Source organism: Myxine glutinosa, chromosome 10 (genome assembly GCF_964187855.1).
Source record: "Myxine glutinosa chromosome 10, kmMyxGlut1.1, whole genome shotgun sequence".
In the NCBI taxonomy this organism is placed as follows: domain Eukaryota; kingdom Metazoa; phylum Chordata; class Myxini; order Myxiniformes; family Myxinidae; genus Myxine; species Myxine glutinosa.
Window position 1 is genome coordinate 27,143,601 of NC_136270.1, and position 18,702 is coordinate 27,162,302.

Below are 18,702 nucleotides of genomic sequence, written 5' to 3' on the forward strand. Positions count from 1 at the left end.
TTAATACTTTCTGAATGCACTGTGGATGTTTTTGGGACATGGATGAAATACCTTAATGAAGTTCAGAATGTGTCGATTGGCATGCGCCGTGTCAGGAAGAAGAAGAACCCACCTCAATGTAAATTAATGTCTGGGTAAGAGCGTTTGTCTCCACACGGAAGAGTGGAGTTGTGTTATTTAGATAGGGCTTGTGATTTATAAGTCCCCTATGTGTGAAGGCCTCTTGTAATTTTGCCCTTCGTTTTTATATTCATCAAAAAGCCATGCCACGAATGCTCCATTCACCCACAACACCGGCAGGGATAGCAAAACCTCCACAGCTGCTCGATAGGACGAAACCCCACCCCTCCTACAACCGACGTCATGCAAACTTGCTCGATTAAGGACTGGGTTCTGCCTCGATGACGCGTGTAAAAGATAACCACGCCCCGAGCTTTGTGAGTGGTTGAGGAACTATGGGGTGATTCAATCGCGCTCGGCGATTGGTGATATGACGTCAGGAAGCTCGGGCTGAAATGGATAAGGAGGAAGATTCCACCTGAATCGCTTTCTTTTTTGTTTTGTTCTGGTTTTGGTCGAGGCAGTCTCTCTTGCCTGGTCGGTTGCTCTTCGTCTCTTCTTGCCTGGTCGCCGACGAAGGACACGATCGTACTGCATTTCGTGCGGGGTGCACCTGACAGGCAGTCAGAGCTCGGTGCAGCCGAACTTGAAGGACCGAGGGAGGAGCTCTTGCCTGTTTTCCTCGCACACCGGCGGCTGGTTGTGGACACGACTTCACGCCAACACGTGTTTTCTCACGCAGTGATGCGGGATCTGTGATGCCCATCGAACCCTCGTTGAGACCGGAGCTCAGTGGCTGCACGACATCCGACATTTATTTTTACTTTCGTTTTCCCTTGTCTTTTACAAGTCTGTGTGTGGAGGGACCCTCATTTCGGAATTTGTTTACTTTGCTTTTCCTTGTTCCTTGGCATTATTTTAATTAACCCATTATTTCTGCATTTTACTTTTGTGTGCCGAGTCCCGTTTGTTGAGCGAGGAATAAACCCTCGTCGCGGCTGTCCGTTCAGGTAAGGTCTCGGGTTCTGCCCCGCGTGCGCCAAAGAGATAACCCCGCCAGGTTCGGCTTGAACGCCTCGGAGTTATAAGATCGTTCAATTATTCGTTACCCTGAGGTCTTCGCCACAGGGCTCACACGACAATACCATTATAAATAAATACATATATAGACTTCTTTTTTTTTTACATCCAGGGAGATTGATGTAATCAGGTCATTATTACCTTGCTTCATACAATGGTTACCAATGGCAATATGTAAAATATTTTCGACATAATCATGGTTTAAAATCACTAAAGGCAATGATAACTTCAAACAAAGGAATTGATTGCTTGATTTGTTGATGCAGAGATACGTACATTACAGCACACACCATGTTTTAGTTTCCACCCGCACCACAGCAGTGCCGTTGATTGCACGCGTCACCATGGTGGAGGAAGAGGAATACCAACCCCCCACCGGGGGGAAAAAATACCATGTAAAAGTGAGACCGGACCCACGTACAAACTGGTATGCAGAAAATTCTGTGTAAAGTCGAAACTGTTGCTTTTTGCTTTTCAGCAAAGGACTTCTGTGACTTACTGGGACTGACACAATCTGTCAATTTCCCGACCCGGATTTCAGTTAACGGAGCATCTTCTCTTCTGGACTTGGTTATGACTAACTTCCCTGAAAATGTCTGCTGCTCTTCTTCTGCTCCAATCGGCTCTTCTGATCATGTGCTTGTTAAAGTGGACATCTCTCTGACCATTCTCAGAGAGCCTCCTCAGTGTCGACGAGTCTGGCATTTCACTCAGGCCAACTGGCACGGTCTTCAAGCAGCCATCAATCATCTGGACTGGTCTCCCATCTCTACGGCCTCTGACATAAATTCTTCCTGGGAATTCTTCCAAAGCAAACTGCTCTCTCTCATGCACAGATTTATCCCATCTCATCTTCTGTTGTCATACCCTTCCTCCCATCCATGGTACACGGAATATTGTGGTGAGGCTATTGCCCAGAAACAACTTGCTTTCGTCTCCTGGAAAGCAAATCCAACGGAAGGAAATCTCATTTCCTTTCACAAAGCCCGAAACAAGTGTGTGTCCACCCTCAGGAGAGCCAGGAAAAAATATCTCTCTGTTCTCAGGACCGAACTCTCTTATCTGTCTCCCTCTTCCAAATCCTGGTGGCATCTGGTCAAATCTGTTTCTGGTGTTTGTTCCCCCTCCATCCCCTCCCTCACCTCAAATGGCCACACGGCTGACTCCGCACGTGAAAAAGCTGAATGCCTCAACTCTGTGTTTGCCTCTAAATCTTGTGTCCCAAACCCATCCCTCTCTGTACCCACCGTACCCAGTTGCTCCTGGACTCTGTGTCCTTTCCTCCTGACAAGGTGGAAAAGTTTCTGTCAACCCTCGACTCGGACTCTGCAACTGGACCTGACGGCATCAGCCCACGGATCCTAAAATCCTGTTCTTCCGCTCTTTCACTCCCTCTCTCTGTTCTCTTCACCCTCTTTTGCTCATGGTCATCTTCCATCTGCTTGGAAATCTGCCAACATCACCGCTTTGCACAAAAAAGGTGCAAAAACAGATCCCAGCAACTACAGACCAATCAGCCTTCTCCCAATTATCAGCAAAGTCATGGAATCCATCATTGCTTCAGATATGAAATCTTTCCTCTTCTCCAATGGCTTGATTACTGATCATTAATTTGGTTTCAGACCTGGACACTCTACTCTGGACATGCTGCTTCTGCTTTCTCAACAATGGATGGAGGTCCTCAATGCCAAACAGGAAATTAGAGCAGTCTCCCTTGACATATCACGTGCCTTCGATACGGTCTGGCACCCCGCTCTGCTCACCAAACTCTCCTCTTTTGGTATCCATGGAAATCTCCACGCATGGCTGGCGGACTTCCTCTCTAGTCGTAGTCAACGTGTGGCCCTGAATGGGTTTCTCTCATCTCCTCTTCCTGTTCAGGCTGGAGTTCCACAAGGCAGTGTTCTGGGCCCTGTGCTTTTTCTGGTCTCCATCAATGATCTCTCTGACTCTCTTGAAAATCCTCTGTTTCTCTTTGCTGATGACTCTACTCTCGGTCGCTCCATTCTTCATCCCTCAGATCGGCAGTCTGCTGCCTCCTCACTCTGCAGACCTGGACAAAATCACAGACTGGGCAAACAAGTGGAACATGTCTTTCAATCCTGACAAATCTCACACTCTTACGATGTCTCTCCGAAAAGACCGACTGGACAACCCTCCCATCCACTTTCTGAATAATCCTCTCCAAGAAGTTCTGTCACCCAAGCTTTTGGGTCTCACTATCTGCCATGATCTTTCCTGGGAAAACCACATTTCAAATCTGGCCTCCAAAGCCAGTCGCCGACTGGGCATCCTCCGTCGTGCGAAGTCCTTCCTTGGCACACCTGAGCTCCTCACCACATACAAAGCTTTCATCCGCAGCTCAATGGAATACTGCTCTCCCCTCTGGGCTGGTGCTCCTGCCTCACACCTAGCTCGTCTTCACGCTGTTGAAACCAAAGCATTCAGAATCATTGGAATCTCCCGCGATGAAGCTAACTCCAAGGGCCTCTCACTCACTCACCGCAGGCAGGTTGGTGGTCTTTCCATCTTCTACCGACTCCTTTCTGGCCTTGCCCCCCCGAGCTCTCTGGGCTCTGTCCCACAAATATTCCTACAGGTCGCACAAGATCTGCCTGCAACCCTCTTATGGTCAAACTGCCAAAATCAACTCTCTGCTCACCTTCACTCCTTCATTCCTCTTTTCTCCCACCTCTGGAACAAACTCCCTCACTCTCTTCAATCCCACTCCACCCTCCAGGTCTTTAAAACAGCTGTTCACCACCATCTCTTATCTTCCCCCATCCAAAACCTTGATCTTTTCTACCCCCACTAATTTCACCCCAATTCCACTTTTTTGAAATACCAACTTCTGTCCTGGAAGTCCTTGGTGTCCTTGTGTTTTATACTTCTCCCTCCACCCCCCCCCCCACCCCCCCCTTCCCACACCTCCTCACCCCAAGCCCTCTCCCTTCCACACATCTCCCTGCTCTCAAATGTTGTGTTTGTGTGCTTCCCCTTCTCTCCCCATCTTGTTTTCCGCTCCCTCGTTTTGTGTGTTTTGTTTGTCTGGTTGATTTGTTTGTGAAGTAAATGTTAGCTCTTTCACAAGCCTCGATTTAGTATTTAAAAATAAAAATAAAAAATAAAAAAAAACTGCATAAACCAAACCTGATAAAAAGGTTTACTGTGCAGTACAATACAACTATTTGTTGAGCATAACACTGCTCCCGCTTCCTACCCTTCAGATGACGATCAAATCAATGTTTGTTTGTTTATTTGTTTTTCTTTAAAACAAAATGGTGTGGTCATAGAATGCACACAATTGGAAAAACAAAATGAAAACAAACAACCATTGTGGATGGACATTGCCTCAATATCAAGCCGAGGCTCAGATATCCTTCAACAAATTTTCAGATGGTTGTGTTAATTGGAAGAAAAAGATGACAACCATCAGGACTGAAATATCTCCCAGTTTATTAAACTCTGATGTTCGAAAAACATGAAACACTCAACAGGAATATTTATACAAAAGTTTATAAATTTAAAAATAAATGTAACCTCACAAAACTTGTAGAATTTTTTTTAATCAACGTATGACCCAAGAGTATCATCCTTTGTCAGAATTATATTCCAAGTTTGTGTGACGTTGTAATTAAAAATGCAGTTGTACACAAATGACATGTTAAATGTACGGGGATGTGGGACTCATCGGACAACAAGTTCAATTCATATTGACCACCTTTACAACGTGCGTGGTGGATTTCAAGAGGTACGTACATCTCGATAATCATTGAACCATTCCATTTGCAGTTTCCCGGTGTCAAGAGGGAACCATCCCGATAATCAGGAGAAAGTGCTAGAAATACCAAGGATTCGGTAGCAAAACCTTGCAAACAAAAGATAGGTGGCACGATTATTACAAGGCATATCAAAGGGGATTGAACCTCCACTGGCCGAGCAAATTCACTTTGTACCCTCACAGGGCCAAACTTGGGTAATGTGTGCAAGGTTGTGGTATAACAACACTGCAGGAAGACGTATTAGAAGCCATATTTGGCCTGCGTTTGCCTCCGAGTAAGACGGTTTTCTGACCACGAATTCTTCAGTTCCAATTCCCGTTCCTTCGCCTAGTGATACAAACACATTTTCGAAGAAAAATAAGACAGATTGCATTTTCTGGTATTGTATGCATGGAGGCCTCTGCCCTTTTTTGTACGAAGAAGAAGAACCATTATATTGTCACACTGGTGATTCAAGAATGCCATGCTGTTTAAAGAAGCACCAGCGGGGATGAAATTTGAGGTCACTCACCTGGTGGATTAGATACGAGAGCTGATGCTTCCTTCGTTGTTGAGATGTTGGTTGCTCTCCGCGTTTCTGGAAATAGAACGTAAAATAAAAAAGACATAAGGGGAATGGGGAGCAGAACATACTAGAGAGTTCATAGAACATCTTACCCCCACGCAGTCTTGAGATAAAGGACGGCAAGGCTCTTTTAAATTCTGGCTTTTGCATTTCTGACCACAATTTATTTCCTACGAATCACAATTTTGTCTAAATCTCGAAATCCCCCAATGCTGAGAGAACAAGCGGAAAATTTGATTGGTCAAGATGGCATAAAATTGTCCCAAGTAGTGCAACGCTGGAGGTTTTTGAAAGTGTCAACAAGGTGATTTGCATTATACTGTGAACAGTTCAAATGTATAATTAATTTGAAATAAAAGAAAAAATAGTAAAGGCTGTATAAATTTTTTTCAGAAGTTTACAGCTGTAAGAAGTTTCGGAAGTTCCACCACCTTAATTAACATTCATTATAATCATGCCTCTGTGTTATTTTGTGACATCCCTAAGTTTCCTGTTTGGAATGATTTTCAATTTTGTTTCACTCATGTTAGTCTTTCTGCACGTCTGGCAGTCAATTTGATTGGCATTTGGGAATGCTAATATGCAATTCCCAAAGTGCTACCTCTGCAGATATCGAGTTGAGATCTCTTTGCACAGTCCATGTTACAGATGAGTTTCACATAATCAGCAAAGAGCACGCATTGGCTGACATGGTGATCGGACAGATTATGAATCGGAGGGGGACCAATAACAGAGCCTTGAGGGACACCGCATGGTGCAGGAACCCTACCAGAGAGGACACCATCAACACAGACACTGAACTGCCTCGAGGTGAGGAATGCCACCAGCCACTCCTTGACATTTCCTACAATTCCATAACTAGTAAATTTCTTGAGAAGTCGGTGGTTGACCGAGTCAAAGGCTTTGCTGATGTTTAAATAGCATATGTCAACTGAAAACCCCTCATCTAGCATACGGGTTACTATCTCCACAGTGGTGAGGAGGTTGGTGAGGCAGGATCCTCCTTTGACGAAGCCATGTTCAGCATTGCAGAAAAGGGAGGGGTTTGTTCGGTAGTCCGTGATTGCCGACTTCACAAGTCTCTCCATGCATGACCTTACACACTGCACTTGTTAGGCTTATGGGGCGGTAATTCATGACCTCGTCCTTGGGCCCTCTCTTGTGGATCGGTATAATGACAGCGTCCCACCAGTCATTAGGAACGGTTCAACTAATTAACGTTTTGTTGAAAAGGATAGCTCAAGGGTCAGCCAGGACTTCAGAAAGGGCCTTCAGGATTGGTGAGGTGAACACCAAGTCTGCAGGACCTGATAGTAGAGTCAAGGCGTGACAGGGCACCTGCCACCATGGTAGGAGTGACCTGCAAATCCATCATCAGCTCCCCTCTATCGCTGCTCAAATATATGGTCCGTGAGATGGAAATCGTATTGATACAAATTTTATTGTCATTGGTATTTACAATGAGTCGTTCCTTGTGCTGTATTTGACTCTCTCTGGTCAAGGTTTTAGCACGGTTACAGGTGCGCTTGCAACACTCCCAGCTGAGCTCTGTGTGTAATTATATGTACGCTCTCCAGAGATGGTTCCTACATCGAGGCGCTCTCCTGACGCGACTTCAGAACCAAGGCGGCCTCAAGACTGGGGTTACATGGCAGAGAGGGACATACAGTGCATTCAGAAAGTATTCAGACTCCTTCACTTTTTTCACATGTTATGTTGCAGCCTTATGCTGAAATCATTTAAATTCATTTTTTCCCTCATCAATCTACACTCATAACCCCATAATGACAAAGAGAAAACAGGATTTTAGAAAGTTTTGCAAATTTACTAAAAAGAAAAAACTGAAATATCACATTTATATAAGTATTCAGACCCTTTGCAATGACACTTGAAATTTAGCTCAGGTGCCTCCCATTTCTCTTGATCATCTTTGAGATGTTTCTACACCTTGATTGGAGTCCACCTGTAGTAAATTCAATTGATTGGACATGATTTGGAAAGGCACACACCTGTCTAGGAAAGGTCTCACAGCTGACAATGCATATCAGAGCAAAAACCAAGCCATGAGGTCGAAGGAACTGCCTGCAGAGCTCAGAGACAGGATTGTATCGAGGCACAGATCTGGGGAAGCCTACAAAAAAAATTCTGCTGCATTGAAGGTTCCCAAGAGCACAGTGGCCTTCATAATTCTTAAATGGAAGAAGTTTGGAACAACCAGGACTCTTCCTCGAGCTGGCTGCCCGGCCAAACGAGCAATCGGGGGAGAAGGGCCTTGGTAAGAGAGGTGACCACGAACCCGATTGGTCACTCTGGCTGAGCTCCAGAGATCCTGTGTGGAGATGAGAGAAACTTACAGAAGGACAACCATCACTGCAACACTCCACCAATCTGAGCTTTATGGCAGAGTGGCTAGACGGAAGCCTCTCCTCAGTGAAAGACACATGAAAGCCCACAGAATCTTGCTTCTCACAGTCTGAGAGTCCTTTAGGTGCTTTTTTGCAAACTCCAAGCAGGCTTTCATGTGTCTTTCACTGAGGAGAGGCTTCCGTCTAGCCACTCTGCCATAAAGCTCAGATTGGTGGAGTGTTGCAGTGATGGTTGTCCTTCTGGAAGTTTCTCCCATCTCCACACAGGATCTCTGGAGCTCAGCCAGAGTGACCATCAGGTTCTTGTTCACCTCTCTTACCAAGGCCCTTCTCCCCCGATTGCTCAGTTTGGCCAGGCGGCCAGCTCGAGGAAGAGTCCTGGTTGTTCCAAACTTCTTCCATTTAAGAATTACTAGGGCATGCCCGTACTATATCTATATCTAAAATTATATCCCCCCCTCTATTTACATGAAATGTTTTGGTCCATTCGCAACGCCAAAGCGAACGGCGAACGCTTTACATGAAATGGTTTGGTGCATGAAATGTTTTGGTCCATTCGCAAGGCCAAAGCGAACGGCGAACGGCTTGCGAGTACAGTGACAATCCCCCCGGGGTTTTTATTAGTTTTAAAACATAGTTTAACGCCAACATAGCGCCAACATAGTTTGCAAACGTGAAATAAATGAATACGCTCTCAAATGTGCCATCCGAGGCAGAGTGTGTCCGCCACGTTCGGCACACGCGATAGCTCGCTGCTCTCTGATTGGTTGAATCGTTTTTTGGACATAGCTCGGTAAGTAATTGTCCGATTAATATGAAACCTTGAAAAGGCACATCCTCGGGTCCCCAGCAATATACCTGGCAAGTTTAAAGTATATCGGACCCGTGGTTGTCGAGAAACAGCGGTCACAGACAAACGTACAAACGTACAAACAAACAAACACACAGAGATTACTGGAATTATAGATAGACTAGGGCATGCCCGTACTATATATATATCTAAAATTATATCCCCCCCCCTCTATTTACATGAAATGGTTTGGTCCAAAGCGAACGGCTTGCGAGTGGTGACAATCCCCCCCCTCTATTTACATGAAATGGTTCGGTCCAAAGCGAACGGCTTCCGGAGTTTGGTAAAGAAATCGCCATCGCGTACACAAACGCGCAGGAAAGCGAATGAATCGCAAATTCGTTTTTATTAGTTGTAAAACATAGTTTAACGCCAACATAGTTTGCAAACGTGAAATAAATGAATACGCTCTCAAATGTGCCATCCGAGGCAGAGTGTGCCCGCCACGTTCGGCACACGCGATCGTTCGCTGCTCTCTGATTGGTTGAATCGTTTTTTGGACATAGCTCGGTAAGTAATTGTCCGATTAATATGAAACCTTGAAAAGGCACATCCTCGGGTCCCCAGCAATATACCTGGCAAGTTTCAAGTATATCGGACCCGTGGTTGTCGAGAAACAGCGGTCACAGACAAACAAACAAACGTACAGACGTACAGACAGACAGACAGAGATTACTGGAATTATAGATAGATGGAGGCCACTGTGCTCGTGGGAACCTTCAATGCAGTATAAATTTTTTTGTAGGCTTCCCCAGATCTGTGCCTCGATACAATCCTGTCTCTAAGCTCTGCAGGCAGTTCCTTCGACCTCATGGCTTGGTTTTTGCTCTGATATGCATTGTCAGCTGTGAGACCTTATATAGACAGGTGTGTGCCTTTCCAAATCATGTTCAATCAATTGAATTTACAACAGGTGGACTCCAATCAAGTTGTGGAAACATCTCAAAGATGATCAAGAGAAATGGGAGGCACCTGAGCTAAATTTCAAGTGTCATAGCAAAGGGTCTGAATACTTATGTCAATGTGATATTTCAGTTTTTTCTTTTTAATAAATTTACAAAACTTTATAAAATCCTGTTTTCTCTTTGTCATTATGGGGTATTGAGTGCAGATTGATGAGGGAAAAAATGAATTTAAACGATTTCAGCATAAGGCTGCAACATAACAAAATGTGAAAAAAGTGAAGGGGTCTGAATACTTTCTGAATGCACTGTAGGTGACTTCCAGCTGCAGAAGGTTACTCTTGAAAACATTCCACAATGCAGAGACCAATGTATTAGTCATCGAATGGACACCCCAATCAAGACTTCGAGCTTCTTCAATAAATGCCGACTTGTCCATTTGTATCTCAGCTTAAAACTCGGCGCTGGCCGGCGGTTTGATGGAGTCGCCATGGGCATGGTGAAATGGATAAAACATTGTCTCGAAGACCAAGGGACGGAAGTGATCTCATGTTAGAAATGTAAGAGGGATCATCAGTTAAAATGAGGTCGAGAGTTGACGACTCCTATATCCCATGTAAAATCTCGTTGGAAAGAGAATATGTTGGAAAAGGAGATGGTTCTAAATCAAAATAAAAAAGGAGATAGAAAAACAAACAAACAAAAAAACAAGCACAAACAGCACCCGCAGCACAAATCTCAATGCGAAAGTGACGTCGGAAAAAGTTATTGCAGCTCTAAGTCTTGATTGGGGTGTCCATCCTATTACTAATACATCAGTCTCTGTGTTGTGGAATGTTTTCAAGACCAACATTCTGCAGCAAGAAGCCACCTATGGCCCTCTCCGCCTCGCGTCAGGTCTCAAAGTTATCACAAAGTTTGCTCAACCTGGCAACAAAGCCAAAGTCTGTGCAGAGTTTACTTTACCCAAATAACAAAGTTTATTTCCCATGTGTGCGCCACCTTGCTGAAAGACTTCATTTCCTTCTCCTCGGTGAGAGACTTTGTGAGGTAGTTCTGCAGCCCACTCAGCTGTTCATCGCCCTTCACTTCAATGAAGTTCACCTCTTCGCCACGGTTACGGCGTCCTTGCAAGCGCTTGAACTGGGAATGGAAAGTGGGATGAGCATGTGTTTATAAACCACATCAACAAAAGAGAAACAAACCACAGTCATTTTTTTCTCAGATAATATATAGATAGCTCCAAAGAAGAAATCCTTTACATTTGGACACAGATGTTCTTACAACGACCGCCAACATGGACAAACGAACGCAGTGCATGGGATTTCAAATTACGATCCCAGAATCATGGCATCCCAGAGGATAACGCAAGCCCCAGGAGAAACAGGTCATCAGAAGAAATGATCAAAACAGTTTAGTTTTGTATGCACTGATAAGCCAGATCTAGAACCAGACCCCAACCAAAATAGAATCCACTCGTCCACCTAGTTTTGCCATAATCAGTCTCCAACTTCTTCAGATATCGTGTTACATTCAATGGTGAAGAATCATTTTAAAAATCTATCTGATCTGGATCCGAATCTTCACCAAAATCTAATCAATTCTTACTTATCACACACCCAACCTGTCCACCAAGTTTCATCCAAATCTGTAATAACATTTTGAGACATCCTGCTCACAGACGAACAAACAGACATGAAAACACAACCTCCGTCCACCTTCGGCAACAAGGTTGTAATCCATCCATGTCACTGTTCCAACACTATCCGATACCTCTACAGCACATTTAAAGGTCCGCAGCGTTTATAAAGTCTATCTGCAATGTGCTCTTCTACTGCAAAAACGAATTCCAGAAACAGAAAGCAGCTGGGTGTTTGTGAAGGAGCAAAAATAACAAACCGCTTCATTTTCAAGAATGCTCGACCTCGCCGGATCCTGCTGGGCACTCTCATCCACGGCCTGGTAATAGGATTCTGCACAAGGTCCCTGTCACAACAAAGCATCACCCGTCAGTTTTGCATAGCACAGGACCTCTTCATTAGTCATGGGCAAAAAGACAAAAAGTTATCCTGACACTTAACCTCCAGACCTATTCTGATTCGCATGAGTAATTTTATTTATTAACCTAAATTTGGATGCCCCCGAAAATGTATCATATCGGCCCTAATTTAGTAGAATGCACACCACCACCTCCTTTTTTTATTTTTCCAATCAAAAGGAATATACGGAAGCTCAAGTCCTAGAAATACACTTGGACAGGTTGCGTCGCTTTTGCTCGACTTTCTATTTGTGTTTTATGGCATTCATTAGGCTTTATAAAATTGTTCTTTGCTTCATTTGCAAAATTCACCTTTAAAAAAAAAAAATTTAAACAAACTTATTTTTGTCATTGCATTAACGATGGAACCGAAACCAAAATGTTTATAACAAGCTGTTCAAAATTCCATGGCCATGTGACTGGAATGCAAACATTGTTGTCTTAATTGGATGCCACTTGTAACTGACCAATGGCAATCAGCCAGTGGCACAATGCCTCGTTGTGAGTCTGGTGTATATACCCAGGATATTGGGTTTACGGTTGTACAAAAATTACATGATAAATTATTACTATATGATGATCAGATTAGCAGGATACAACGTGAATGGGACACCTCAATGTGATCGCCGGCATGGCAAAAGCATGTGCACACATCGGTGGTTGTAAAATCACAAGGTTGAAGAGCGGCCTGGGGTTCAAAGGATTTTTTTTTAATGTTTGCACCTCACCACTGTGGGTTTGATTCATAACCAACTCAGAGTGAGGTTTATCATGTATGTTTACATGAGATCCCAAACAATGGATCATGTACGGTGTTTGTCTATATTCTGTATCTTGCATATCCTGCACAAGGTAAAATGACGTGATGGAACTGAAAAAGATTTCCCTCTGTCCCTTCTTGCCTACGTAACACCTAGGTTTATGTTACTCTTTCAATTATACAAACAAACTACAATAGTTGTCGTTTGCAATCCAAAACAGATATAACATTCGCTATAAAAGTATAATTACTACAATTGCAAGTTGTTGTTGTTCTTTACATTAGCTAAGCTCATGGAAGAGCAAAGTAGAATTGAAACAAACAAACAACACAGATGGAGATAAACAGACAGAGACACAGTGATGGAGAGAGAGATGGAGAGAGAGAGATGGAGAGAGATAGAGAGAGAGAGAAACAGAAACAGAGAGAAAAAGAGACAGAAATAGAGAAAGAAAGAGAAATAAACAGAAATGGAGAGAAACAAAGGGAGAGAAACAAAAAGATAGGTAAACAAAGACAGAGAAACAGAGAGAGAGAGAGAGAAAGAGAGAGAGAGAGAGAAAGAGAGAGAGAAAGAGAAAGGAGAAAGAGAGAGAGAGAGAGAGAGAGAAAGAGAAAGGAGAAAGGAGAAAGAGAGAGAGAGAGAGAGAAAGAGAGAGAGAAAGAGAAAGAGAAAGGAGAGAGAGAGAGAAAGAGAGAGAGAAAGAGAAAGAGAAAGGAGAAAGAGAGAGAGAGAGAGAGAAACAGAAAGAGAGAGAGAGAGAGAAACAGAAAGAGAGAGAGAGAGAGAAACAGAAAGAGAGAGAGAGAGAGAGAAACAGAAAGAGAGAGTGAGAGAAACAGAAACAGAGAGTGAGAGAAACAGAAACAGAGAGAGAGAGAAACAGAAAGAGAGAGAGAGAGAAACAGAAAGAGAGAGAGAGAGAAACAGAAACAGAGAGAGAGAAACAGAGAGAGAGAAACAGAGAGAGAGAAAGAAAGAGAGAGAGAGACAGAAATAGGGAGAGACAGAAATAGGGAGAGACAGAAATAGGGAGAGACAGAAATAGGGAGAGACAGAAATAGGGAGAGACAGAAATAGGGAGAGACAGAAATAGGGAGAGACAGAAATAGGGAGAGACAGAAATAGGGAGAGACAGAAATAGGGAGAGACAGAAATAGGGAGAGACAGAAATAGGGAGAGACAGAAATAGGGAGAGACAGAAATAGGGAGAGACAGAAATAGGGAGAGACAGAAATAGGGAGAGACAGAAATAGGGAGAGACAGAAATAGGGAGAGACAGAAATAGGGAGAGACAGAAATAGGGAGAGACAGAAATAGGGAGAGACAGAAATAGGGAGAGACAGAAATAGGGAGAGACAGAAATAGGGAGAGACAGAAATAGGGAGAGACAGAAATAGGGAGAGACAGAAATAGGGAGAGACAGAAATAGGGAGAGACAGAAATAGGGAGAGACAGAAATAGGGAGAGACAGAAATAGGGAGAGACAGAAATAGGGAGAGACAGAAATAGGGAGAGACAGAAATAGGGAGAGACAGAAATAGGGAGAGACAGAAATAGGGAGAGACAGAAATAGGGAGAGACAGAAATAGGGAGAGACAGAAATAGGGAGAGACAGAAATAGGGAGAGACAGAAATAGGGAGAGACAGAAATAGGGAGAGACAGAAATAGGGAGAGACAGAAATAGGGAGAGACAGAAATAGGGAGAGACAGAAATAGGGAGAGACAGAAATAGGGAGAGACAGAAATAGGGAGAGACAGAAATAGGGAGAGACAGAAATAGGGAGAGACAGAAATAGGGAGAGACAGAAATAGGGAGAGACAGAAATAGGGAGAGACAGAAATAGGGAGAGACAGAAATAGGGAGAGACAGAAATAGGGAGAGACAGAAATAGGGAGAGACAGAAATAGGGAGAGACAGAAATAGGGAGAGACAGAAATAGGGAGAGACAGAAATAGGGAGAGACAGAAATAGGGAGAGACAGAAATAGGGAGAGACAGAAATAGGGAGAGACAGAAATAGGGAGAGACAGAAATAGGGAGAGACAGAAATAGGGAGAGACAGAAATAGGGAGAGACAGAAATAGGGAGAGACAGAAATAGGGAGAGACAGAAATAGGGAGAGACAGAAATAGGGAGAGACAGAAATAGGGAGAGACAGAAATAGGGAGAGACAGAAATAGGGAGAGACAGAAATAGGGAGAGACAGAAATAGGGAGAGACAGAAATAGGGAGAGACAGAAATAGGGAGAGACAGAAATAGGGAGAGACAGAAATAGGGAGAGACAGAAATAGGGAGAGACAGAAATAGGGAGAGACAGAAATAGGGAGAGACAGAAATAGGGAGAGACAGAAATAGGGAGAGACAGAAATAGGGAGAGACAGAAATAGGGAGAGACAGAAATAGGGAGAGACAGAAATAGGGAGAGACAGAAATAGGGAGAGACAGAAATAGGGAGAGACAGAAATAGGGAGAGACAGAAATAGGGAGAGACAGAAATAGGGAGAGACAGAAATAGGGAGAGACAGAAATAGGGAGAGACAGAAATAGGGAGAGACAGAAATAGGGAGAGACAGAAATAGGGAGAGACAGAAATAGGGAGAGACAGAAATAGGGAGAGACAGAAATAGGGAGAGACAGAAATAGGGAGAGACAGAAATAGGGAGAGACAGAAATAGGGAGAGACAGAAATAGGGAGAGACAGAAATAGGGAGAGACAGAAATAGGGAGAGACAGAAATAGGGAGAGACAGAAATAGGGAGAGACAGAAATAGGGAGAGACAGAAATAGGGAGAGACAGAAATAGGGAGAGACAGAAATAGGGAGAGACAGAAATAGGGAGAGACAGAAATAGGGAGAGACAGAAATAGAGAGATGGAGAGAGACAGAAATAGAGAGATGGAGAGAGACAGAAATAGAGAGATGGAGAGAGACAGAAATAGAGAGATGGAGAGAGACAGAAATAGAGAGATGGAGAGAGACAGAAATAGAGAGATGGAGAGAGACAGAAATAGAGAGATGGAGAGAGACAGAAATAGAGAGATGGAGAGAGACAGAAATAGAGAGATGGAGAGAGACAGAAATAGAGAGAGAGAGAGAGAGAGAGAGAGAGAGAGAGAGAGAGAGAGAGAGAGAGAGAGAGAGAGAGAGACAGAAAACACTGATCCTCACAACCAAGATGGTTGCAAGTAACAAAAACCGTGCAAGTAACAAAAGGTTAATGGGGATACGAAAGATCACAGGTCAGAATTGGGGATGACGAGATGGCGGCGCACCGCATGTTTTACAGAAGGTACAACATATACTGTATTTAAAAGAAAGACTGGAGCAAAAACGATGTATCTGTTTTAACATTTAAGAAATGTTACATTCTGTGTTCCATTGCACTCATCCCTCACTCCTTCCTTCCAAATTACAAGTTTACTTGGTTCTTCACATCACAAAGATGAAGCATCTTAAGGTTGCAACGCAATGCTTGCATAACACGTCTCCAGTAGTTTCTGTATTGTGGCTCGTCGAGCGTTTCATGTAATAATCAATCTGCAGAGTTACAAATAAGCTTGAGCATAACCTGATCACTTATCTGCATTCGCCAAGTACAGAGATTTGCAAAATCCTTCTTCAATTAATGATCGACGCAAGACCAAATCATCAATTTAGAAAAAAAGAAAAGGAAAAAAGAACAAGCACATGTATGTTTGAACAATTTGAACGATCTTGACATTGTGACCCCAAAAAGGTGGGCCCTGGGAAAAGTTTAATAGCCTTCAGTTTTCATTCAATCTTTCATTTTTCAGGAGGTCTGAACTGGCTTAAGGGAGAGCGCATATCTACCATGTTTCTTGAATCTGACATTCACATGCCATGTCGTGGACACCTGAAGAAAAGTCATTTTCTGTAGAAAACTATCTGTGGACAAATTCGTTCTTACAGACAAGGCAAGGCACGTGTTTAATTCTGCGCACTTTTGCAACAACAAAAGCACCGAGCAAGTCTCAAATTCAAAGTTTGATGAAAACAAATTGGACAGCATCCCAGTCTTCAATACAAATTCACCAAGCAAGGGAGGCCACTCTGGCTGACCAAATCAAATCAGGAAGGTCATCAGGATCAGGAAGATCAGGATCAGGCAGGATCAGGATCAGGAAGAAAAATCAGGAAGGTCACCCGAGAGTATTGCTGCTGTCGCTGACTCAGTCGGCCACAGTCTCAAGAAATGTCTTCGGCACCGCTGTTAAGAGCTAAAGATCAGGAAAGAAAGCTTGTAGTCTAGTAGGAAGACTAGGTCCCCCTGCACCCCCCGGAGATATACTTCTAATCAGTGTTTCTAGATTGGAAAAAATGTGTAGAAAATGACTAGCTATGGCCCCAAGCTGAAAAAATGTCCCACATACCATTTTTATGCAAATTACTGCTGCAAATTTTATGCAAAATTATGCAAATTTTATGCAAATTTTTGATGAGGAGTAGAGTTGAGGGGTCTTTGAGGGCTTCATCGAGGTGCTCTCGGTTGCAAGACTGGGTCATTCTGAGAAGCACAGCAGGGTCAGAGATCATGATGTTCTCCTCCTCAGTGAATCTCTCCATCAACAGCCTCTCCATTGCCTCACACACTGTTTTGAGGCAAAAGAGGGACTTTGCGTAGGCCTTTCCACTGAGAACACCTTTGAGAGATCCACTTGTTACTAGTTGTGCCTCAAAGAGAATCTCTGCATATCCAGAACCACGCATCTTGTGTCCAGTGAGCATCCCGATGTAGTTCATGGATGTGTGGAAGGGTCCAATCGTTACTACATGACTAGCAAATTCATTTGGCCAGCGCCAGATGATGGGAAGGGCTTTCATGCAGACACCCAGATCAAATGTATTCAGGACCCATCTCTGACCCACCTCAGCAGTTGCTGCCTCGGAACGCTTCAGTAGCTCACGAACAACTGCGTTGTCTGTGATCGGTCTGTGCCTGGTGCCTGCATGGCATGGCAATGGCCTGCAGCCTGTGCCTGGGCTAGGGGGTTTCACCTCTGCAACTGGTTCTCCCCCACCCAGCAAATCAACAGTCGACTACTGCACGCCTATCCACCAACCGATCACAGACAACGCAGTTGTTCGTGAGCTACTGAAGCGTTCCGAGGCAGCAACTGCTGAGGTGGGTCAGAGATGGGTCCTGAATACATTTGATCTGGGTGTCTGCATGAAAGCCCTTCCCATCATCTGGCGCTGGCCAAATGAATTTGCTAGTCATGTAGTAACGATTGGACCCTTCCACACATCCATGAACTACATCGGGATGCTCACTGGACACAAGATGCGTGGTTCTGGATATGCAGAGATTCTCTTTGAGGCACAACTAGTAACAAGTGGATCTCTCAAAGGTGTTCTCAGTGGAAAGGCCTACGCAAAGTCCCTCTTTTGCCTCAAAACAGTGTGTGAGGCAATGGAGAGGCTGTTGATGGAGAGATTCACTGAGGAGGAGAACATCATGATCTCTGACCCTGCTGTGCTTCTCAGAATGACCCAGTCTTGCAACCGAGAGCACCTCGATGAAGCCCTCAAAGACCCCTCAACTCTACTCCTCATCAAAAATTTGCATAAAATTTGCATAATTTTGCATAAAATTTGCAGCAGTAATTTGCATAAAAATGGTATGTGGGACATTTTTTCAGCTTGGGGCCATAGCTAGTCATTTTCTACACATTTTTTCCAATCTAGAAACACTGATTAGAAGTATATCTCCGGGGGGTGCAGGGGGACCTAGTCTTCCTACTAGACTATTGAGGAGTATTCTGATAACAGTGCATACAAGTCATCAATAACATTGTTCGACGTGTGGCCCTCTGCATCGAGTTAAATGGTGCCCATTTGGAGCACAGCATTGAACACAGACGTTGTCAATAATTTCATTGTAAACCTGAAAAATTGATTTGTAGACAACTGACATTTTCAGTGACATCTTGATAAGTGAGTAGTACGATCTGAAAAGATTACTCAGTTTGATTGGATAATATTGAAGTGATGAAACTTTTCCCGGGACCACTTTTTTGGGGTCACCCTGTTCAGTTGCAGTCGAATAGGTATCAATCATGCACGAATTGCACGTGCTTGTAAAACACAAGTATATTACGAAATAACGAGCAGAGATGCAAATTGAATTGCGTTTGGAAAGCGGCTCACTTGCAGGCTAATGTCCAATGCAGATATTCATTATATTCGCTATCTCACGAGGAAGGGTCTTCGATACGCCCCAGGGATCAATACCCATATAAGCAAAAAGAAAACAGCAGAACAATTCCCCCAAT

The 18,702-nt window shown here is 43.8% G+C and overlaps 1 protein-coding gene across 1 annotated transcript in view; it reads right to left on the reverse strand.

The window, feature by feature from the left end:
* Positions 1-4,579: 4,579 nt before the first annotated feature.
* Positions 4,580-18,702, reverse strand: part of PRCC (proline rich mitotic checkpoint control factor) — a 40,054-nt gene continuing 25,931 nt past the window's right edge. The window contains exons 6-9 of the mRNA XM_078785489.1: positions 11,505-11,591; positions 10,608-10,748; positions 5,434-5,499; positions 4,580-5,249 (exon numbers count right to left, since the gene is read on the reverse strand). Coding sequence (XP_078641615.1) covers positions 5,163-5,249; positions 5,434-5,499; positions 10,608-10,748; positions 11,505-11,591 — 381 coding nt within the window. The 3' untranslated portion in view covers positions 4,580-5,162. The remainder of the gene's footprint in view (positions 5,250-5,433; positions 5,500-10,607; positions 10,749-11,504; positions 11,592-18,702) is intronic.